Below are 9221 nucleotides of genomic sequence, written 5' to 3' on the forward strand. Positions count from 1 at the left end.
ATAGGCAGAGTCAGTGGAGGAGGCTAGAGCACGAGGAGACCCAATGCAAGAGGACCTTGAGGCCCAAAGTGATGGATCTGAATCTGATGATGAGGATTATGAGGATGAGTATGAGGATGAGGAGGATGATCACGATGAGCATGTCACCGAGGTTCAACCTTAGACATAGAGAGAGAGAGAGGATGGCTTTAGACTCTTCCATGACTTATCTTAGGCATACTTGTAGGAAGACATAGGCTACTATGAGCCTTTCTTTTGATATATGTTTTGAACTTTTGATTCCATGGATTGCATATTCCGTGGACATTGTAGACATTTGATAGTTACACTATATTCTGGATTTCTATTATGTTATTCAGTTTGACTTTAAGTAATTTCTTTCAAAAATTCGCATTTATACTTATTTGATTTATGGAAAGTTGTATATGTAGCTTCTATTTATCTCAATTATTGTGTACTTGATGTTAATTGGCTAAAAGATGCATGAAAACCATAAGATCCTAAAAAATCTTTGAATTTCATGGGTTTTTAAAATTTCCAAGTTCTTGCCGAGTTCGATTGCTGGGATAGAGTCTGAGCTCAATTTTGGCTTGATCAAGTCTGAGCCGAATCTGAGGCTGGTATGAAAGGATAGGCAATTACCTTTCCAAACTAGGATATTTAAAAAATGAAGCACATCCAAATATATACTTCAAAGTATCAGATGGTGACATGTTGATACTTGTTCTCTACATCGATGACTTACTGATAACAGTAATAGATCATCTCATTATAAAATGCAATCAGGATCTTGTGTCAGAATTTGATTTGAAAGATTTGGGCCTTCTGCAATATTTTCTGGGTCTAGAAGTATGGCAAAATGAGAACTATATTTCCCTAAATCAAGGGAAATATACTATTGACATCTTGAACAAATTTGGGATGATGGACTATAAACCATTATCTACACCGATGGAGACAAACCTTCATAAGCTTAAAAATGATGCATTTGAATCAGAACCTATAGATCCCACATACTAGAGATAGATAATTGGATCACTAATGTAATTGGTGAATACTCGCCCTGATATTTGTTATGCAACAAATGCGTTGAGTCAATTCATGTGTGAACCTAAGAAAATTCACCTTATGACAGCCAAACACATTCTGAGATACTTACCTAGAAATGTTGGATTTGGTCTAAAATATGACAATATTGAAATTCAACTTCAATGGTATTCAATTTCAGATTGGGTTGGCAGTTCCATCGACTGTAAAAGTACTACAGGGTGTTGTTTTAGCCTTGGATCTACTATGATATCTTGGTTTAGCAGGAAGCAGTCAACTGTTTCTTAGAGTTCCACTGAAGTTGAATACATAATTGCCTCTATTGGAGCTTGAGAAGCAGTATGGGGAAGGAAGGTTACTGGTTGGACTATGTCAAAAATTCTTGAATCCCATAGTTATACATTGTGATAATCAAAGCTGCATTAAACTACCAGTAAATCCGGTTTTCCATAACAGATCCAAGCCCATAGAAATTTCGTAACACTACATCAGAGATATGGTACATAGCAATGTCATCAAGTTGGTATACATCAACACTGAAGAGCAAACTACCGAATTATTTACCAAACCTCTTGCAAAGTTGAAAGTGGAGTACTATAGAGGTAAACTTGGTATGATCAAAATGTAATTGTAATTCCTAAGATTAAGTCTCATGTTTAAATTTAACATATATTCATTTATATTTTAAATGTTAAAAGAGTTACAATGGTGCATACGTGGGTTATGTCATGAAAGATGGAGATCTTTCATTTGATGTATTTATAAAGTTACTATTGTAAGGTAACGATCTTAGCAATAGCTTGACATGTTATCATGATAGACTACATTAAGTTGTCCCAAAATGTGCTGGGGATCATGATAACAAACGTATAATGATAAGACTACATTAAGTTGCTGTCCTAGAATGGGTTAGAGATCATGATACTACAATTGTTGTTAATGGGTTCTTGATTCATTATCATGATAGGCTACATTAAACTGTTGTCCCAAAACGTGTCGAAGATCATGATAACAAACATATCATGATAGACTACATTAAGTGGATGTCCCGAAGTGTGCCGGAGATCATGATACTTGTCACAATGGAGACTACATCAAGTTGATGTCCCTGAGATCATGAGTGTTATCTGATAGACTACGTCCAGTTGTCCCAGAATGTGCTAGATATAAGATAACCCTGGAATGTGCTGAAAATCAGATAACTTATATCCTTTAGGATGTAATATATTCTTTTGGTAAGCATTGTGAACTTGACGCAATTGCACATACCACAAGATTATGAGAGTGATGAACATCATAGAAATGATGTTACATCAGATCAACATTTGAGATGATTGGGATTTATCAATCCTTTGTCGCTAAGAGGGAGTATTAATGAGATAGCATTTGTTGGATTGATTTATGCTGTAAATTATAATGATTGTGCTCGAATATAAGTTATACACACACACACACACACTAAAGTGAATATCATTATAATCCAAATATAATAAATCAATCTATATTACAATCCCATATGTTAGTGACTGTTTTAAGGCCTGAATTATGTTAAGCCTTGATGCTTGAAAAGGGACCTAATTATGATCTGGATTATTATTATTTAGTCAAACTAATGACCAGGTAGGGTTATGACCCTACGTGGCATAAGACACACAGTGTCATGCCCCTACGTGGGGGGACCTTTCAATTAGTATATGTACCGTGTGAATGATAGTCGAAAAACATTGAAAAACAACATGCGATTACCTCTTCAATTCACATCTGCATAGTTACACATTCTCTGAGATATTAGTTTCCTCTTACGTTGATAGTAATATTTATATCGGGCAATTCTGAGAATCATCTATCTGATCTAAAGTCACAGGTCTGAATTAATATATATCAAAATCATTCTCTGATCAAGTCTGAAAGCAAAGAACAATATATATATATATATGTGTGTGTGTGTGTGTGTGTGTGTGTGTGTGTATGTATATATGTACATATATTTGTATTCTATCTAAGATCCACATTCCTCTACAAAGTGGTCTCATCTTAAGTTAGTCTCTTAATCAAGATGTCAACAAGACACCAACTAATATTAGGTTTGTCCTTTCCTCATACATCTATTTAGCATCTATAGGATCAACATCTCAATGTGTGGTTTAAATTTGTCAACGCTCAGAGCTTGTCAATCTTGAAGTTTCAAGGTACTATGAATTGCAACCAACTTCTTGGCTTTCCTAGTGGTAAGCCTATTTCTCTTGATCAAGCAAATGAAATTGTAGTCCGCAAATTCCTCTTTGTATTTGAGGAGCTAGTTACCCATGAGTGTAGGTGAATGGAAACTTATCTTTCTTGATCTTGTAAATGTCATGTCCTCTGTACATATGAGGCTTTTTGATATCTTGATGCAATAAACTAACCTTGAAATTTGGGCTAGCTTCCGACCTCAGGAACTATAGGACCATCATGGTTGGGCATACCTTTTCCAAACTCTATTCGATTGTATTGAATTGTATCTTGTCTAGAGAGCTCGATCAACGACATTGCCAGGCTAGAGGTCAGGCTGGGTTTCGTGTGGATTTTCAGACCATTGATCACATTTTGACCTTATGGGCCATCATTTAGGAGGCTCGCCACCGATCGGCAAAAGTTTATTGTTGTTTTGTTGACTTTTGCGAAGCCTTCAACTCTGTTCCTCAAGTGGCTCTCTTTCAGCGTCTTAGGGACATCGGGATCTCAAAGATTCTCCTTACAGCTATTATGAGGTTATACGAGTGTGTTGTGGGCAGATTCAGGACAGTACAGGGCTTTTCTGACCCTATCCAGAGCACTATTGAGGTGAAATAGGGCTGCCCTCTCTCCGCCACTCTTTGGCATCTACATCGATGAGCTTGAGGCATTTCTCCGTGATTAATCGCTCCTTGGCGATGGTTGTTACTTGCATCAGGTGTTGATCTCTATTCTCCTATTTGCTGATGATGTGATTCTCCTAGCATCTTCCCCCGATGGTCTTTAGTGGCTCCTTGATGGCTTGGCCTCTTTTTGTGACTCATGTGAGCTTGTTGTAAATTTGGGCAAGACTCGGGTTACAGTGTTCAATTGTTTGAGGACATCACACCTCCATGTTTACTTCTAGGGTACCAAGATCAAGATTGCATCTTCATATACTTGGGGGTTAAGTTTTTTGGACCTCGTTTTAGCCTGTGACTAGCCATGCAACCCAGAGTCAACAAGGGGCTTGACTCCCTCGCTATTCTTGAGCAATAGTGTTTTCGACACCACTTCTAGGACACCATGACTAAGATGTCCCTTCTTGATTCCCTGGTCAAGCTGACTGTCCTCTATGGCTCTACTGTTTAGACCCTCTCCCTCTTAAAGTTTGACTGGGCCTTTGTTGAGAGAGTCCAAACTCTTTTCCTTCAGCGCATTATTAGGTGTCACTGGTCCACACCGCACAACATCGTTCTAGCAGAGTTTGGTGCTCACCTTTTTAGATTGGGGACCATCTTTGATTTAGTTTGGCTTCACCAGCTCCGGAGCTTTTCTGATTCCTCTGATGGTCGTCATAGATATTCCTACTTGGCTTACTATTCCTCTATGGAGGTTGCAGGTTCAGACTTTGGACACAAGTCTCGTTGCTGGTACACCTAGGTCTCTGCCCTCTTGGGTTCGATTGGTATTAGTTTGGATTGTTTTCCCCCCTTTCAGTTTTCTCTGGACGTTCCAACCCATCCTCTTCCACCTCAATGGGAGTTGAATGAGCATGTTAGACTTGACATCTACATACAGTATGTTATTACGCCCTGGAGGAATCCCCCTGGTTGGCTTCGCTCACGTATGGCCTTCTATGCTGAGAACTTCCTTGATATTTAGGATGGGATCATCCTACGCCCCTGGTACCTCACTCGTCGTTGGACTCACTCTTCACATCTTCTTGGGATCTCACCGGCGACATATTCAAAGTGATCACTATATTGACAGGGAGGATAGAATCTGTCGGCTTTGTCATCTCGGGGAGGTTGAGACCGAGTCTCACTTTATTTTTCGTTGTCCCATTTACTATGAGATCCAAGGGAGATTCTACTGTTTGTTCAGAGAGTGTCGGTCTCTTCCCTCATTCTTCAGATATATTGACCAGCATTGTCTTGCACTCTACCTTCAGGAGACCATCCAGCTTGGCAAGCACACTATACAACTCCAAATTTGCTCGACATCGACCCCTATGCAACTCATCACCTCTTTCTTCCATCCTACAGTCCCTGCCCAAGGATTGAAGCAGCCCCCCTGTACTATCTCGGGTCACACCAGATCTATGAAATCTCGCAGAGATCACAAACGGTAGCGACCTTCCAGAGTACCTGATTGGTCTAATGCCTACCTTTCCATTATGGACTACTTCTCGACTATGAGGAGTTCTTAGTTGCTGTTATTCCTTTTCTTGGTTCTTCTGTTGTTTTGCTTTCATGTTCTTTTTGCAGACACCATTTGGTGCTCACCTTGCTGGTGTTTGCCCTTTGTACTGTTTCCAGTCTCTTAGATCCTCGTTGGTCTCTTGTTCGCATCAATAAATTTATCTTATCTTATGTTGGTGTTGTACTTCTTACCAAGGGCATTTATAAGCCTACGTCTCACCTCATTATCATTAAGGGATGGAGTTTTTAAGCCCTAGGTGAATATCACTTGTGCTTAACCGCATAGGCTGCCATAGGAAATGGGGTGTTTTATATGTACCACCTTTGCATTATTAGAATATTTATTAATATTTATGAATATTTGTATTCCAACTCTGTTTAGCTAGTTCTAGTCAATGGTCATTCAGGATTTCTTTTTAGTTTTCTCGTTCAGTTCTATTTATAGACTTCATCTTTATTAAGACAACCTTGCTTTTTTGTTCATGCTATAATTAGCATCTGTAAGCTCTATATAAGTGTTCATTGTTAATTAGATATTCAATCTTTTTATTCCATTCATTTAGTTTTTAACAATTTCATGGTATCAGAGTAGGTCGATGGGGGTTCAAACAAATTGGTAAATTTCTTATAAAAAATTTGTAGCCTCTTCTAATCTGTGATATTTTCTTAAAATTAGATTTTCAAAATTTTATGGGAAAAAAAATCTAATAGGTTTATTAATTTTGTTCTCTTAAAACATTATGGGAGGGTTTCAATAAGTTTTCCTCAAAAATTATTTGATGGGTTTTTATAATATTTTTCCCCCAACAAAAAATCCGTTGGGTTTTCAAAAAATTTTCTCTTAAAAAAATTCGACTGGGTTTTACCATTTTTCTTTTAAAAAAGGAGTTTCGCATTCTCTAGTATGTATTATTTGATCCATATCTCTTCTTCTATTTGGTTTTGATCAAATTTTCACCTCAAAATTTGTGTTAAGATTTTGTCAAATTTTCTCCTCAAAAATCATTTTTTGTTTCTGTAATATGTGCCAACTTTGCGTGGGATGTTATTTAACATTTTTTAACCTTTTTTCTTCAAAAAAAATGATACTTTGTACTCTTCACATCATAGTATTTTGCAGTCCATTGTGGGTATATGCTTATTTGCAATAGTTTGGAGGGTTCTTTAATTGTTCTTAGTGTATCTCTATTTCCAGGAAAGTGCATTTTCATTATCCAGCATCAGGTTGGATGATTTCTAGTTAGTTGTTTTGCCGAGTCTGGGAGGGTTAGTGGAAGAGTTTGTGGCAAGCTCTACTCTCACACCAACAAGCCATTCTGAACAAGGGGACCACCTTTTCTTTTTCTGGTTACAGTTTGTCATTGACATTTTGTATAGCCAGGGAAGGTCTCAGCAGCAATAGAAAGTTCTGATGTATTTGTTATACGAGACATGTATTATCTTTTGCAGGGTAGTCGTAGAATGACCATTAAGGGAGGTTATTAGAATATTTTAAATATTTTTTGTCTCACTATATTCAGCTAGTTCTAGTTAATGGTCATTCAGGCTTCCTTTTTAGTTTACCCTTTCATTTCTATTTACAGATGTTGTCTATTAAGACAACCTTGCTTTTTTGTTCACGCTATAAATAACACCTGTAAACTCTATTTAAGAGTTCATTGTTAATGCAATATTCAATCTGTTTATTCCATTCATTCAATTTTTAGCAATTTCATGGTTCAGAATAGGCTTGGTGTGCTCCTCTTTAATTTCACAATTCAATCTCCTTGCTACAAGCTGCTTGTTTGGTTTGGTCAAAACATGCTATCAAGTGTATCATCAATATCATGAAGACTATGATAGTTTGTATCAACATTTAAAAACAAATTAAATTTTTGGAAATTAAAAAAAACAAAAAGAATTGAATGCTAAATTTTTTCAAAATTATAATTAAAGATAAAACAAACATTCTAAATCTTTTACCTTTTAGTGGACCACAAAACATCGTCAATTACCACTTGTCCAAGCTTTTGTCCTTCTAGCTTTGAGTTTTCCAAATTTTCTACTCTCCACAAATTGCAATGGGTTGCAGATCCTCTTAGCAAAATCAAATGGCTGGTATAATTAATCTACACTAGCTTGAGGAATTCCTTCATCGAAAAAGTTTCAAATAGTTCAAGCGAGTGGCAGTTGCAGTCAAACGTATTTATGCTTCTAGCTTTGGCTACTCTATGTATGAACTCCATGTTGACCCAAGGTATCTTCCCAATGCCTTTTAGAGAGTTCTTTAAAGTGTGAACTAAACATGGGGTCTAAAAGATATGTTTGTAAGCATTCTCCACCATCAAAGCAACAAACTTACAACCATGAGTTCAATTAGTCACTATCAGAATGACACTTTTCCCAATCACCTATATGATCCCCACCCCCCGATAAGATAAAATTGAAAATTTGCATCCTTGCATTTTTTTGAGCAATCAATACCTCTAGTAGAATAGGAGCCAAATGAACATGTAATAATATTAATGTGGCTGATTTTGGATATTAATGCCCATCTATGATAGTGGGGCAACCTACCCTTATTCAATTGTGCTTGTTTATTTAACATTTCCTTGAAATATGGTAAATGTGCCAATATGAAAAGAGATGACATGGACAAAAAAGAAAATAAATAGTAAATTGGACATTGGAGCAACCTGCCCTTATCTATGTCACACTCATTTTTTCATCAGCAAGTTCACCTTTCAATTATTGTTTCTTAAGAAGGGAGTTGCTCAATGTATATTATCCAGAGGCATATAAAGATTCAATTTTGTTTGTACTTCAACATTTCCTTGAAATATGGAAAATGTGCCTCATGAAAAGGGGTGGCATGTGTATAAAAGAAGTTGGTTCATCATTATCAATGCCCTCACATGCTTGGATTTTCAACAACCTTGCAACTGTTTTGCCCATCACCAATGGACACCCTCTTTTGTCTGCTTGAACTTTCCTCACTTACAACAATCATACTAGTAGCAAATGACTTATTAGAACGCTCCCACATAGATTGTTGAATTACACCTCTAGCTTTCTCTCACTTTTCTGACTGATTTAACCATTTCATTCTGATTATTTTGTATCTCCAAAAACCTCAGATAGTAGAGGCCCACACTTCCTTATATTTATTGTTATTATAAGGGGGGTTGCTTGAATAGAGAGCGATGGTACTCTATCCCTATATCCCTATTCAAATAAGGGAAGGTGTAGGGTACCCTACTAGGATGGGAGAAAGCTTGAAGAGGGCTGCCCCTACCTTCATAGTTGAATACGGGCTCAAGTTATAGTCTGTTTTGGTTATAAGAGCTTTTAGAATGACGTATGGTTACTAAGTTTATATCATTTGGTTGGAGATAACATTAAGATGCTAAACTGTTTATTCCCTTAGTAACTTGAAAATTTTATTTACTGATTGCCTCAATTGCTTTCAAATGTAAAGTAAATCCAAATTCAACATTGATTGAATGTTCTATTAAAAAGATATTCTGGAATTGTGAAGACTCGGTTTGTGTAAGCTCTTTAAAAAGTAATGCAGGTGCAGATATTTCAAAGATCTGTACCTATTTACCATACCAGGTTGTTTTCTCACAAACTGATTTTTATCTGCCTTTAAACTTTTTCTGTGCTAATCATTCTTCTGGCAGGCTCTCTTTTGCATTGGCAGCAGGGAGTATGAAGCAAAAAGCTCGAGTAGTTGCCATGGATCTTCGCGGACATGGAAAGTCACACTCAGATAATGAAATAGATATGTCAGTAGAG

At 36.9% G+C, this 9221-nt stretch overlaps 1 protein-coding gene across 1 annotated transcript in view; it reads left to right on the forward strand.

Moving 5' to 3' along the window:
• LOC149552558 (uncharacterized) overlaps positions 1–9221 on the forward strand; it is a 72099-nt gene that overhangs the window by 62614 nt on the left and 264 nt on the right. The window contains exon 4 of the mRNA XM_089790207.1: positions 9107–9215. Within this exon, the coding sequence (XP_089646333.1) occupies positions 9107–9215 (109 nt within the window). The remainder of the gene's footprint in view (positions 1–9106; positions 9216–9221) is intronic.

This window comes from Cupressus sempervirens, chromosome 6 (genome assembly GCF_028749045.1).
Source record: "Cupressus sempervirens isolate cs-2001-9-10 chromosome 6, ASM2874904v1, whole genome shotgun sequence".
In the NCBI taxonomy this organism is placed as follows: domain Eukaryota; kingdom Viridiplantae; phylum Streptophyta; class Pinopsida; order Cupressales; family Cupressaceae; genus Cupressus; species Cupressus sempervirens.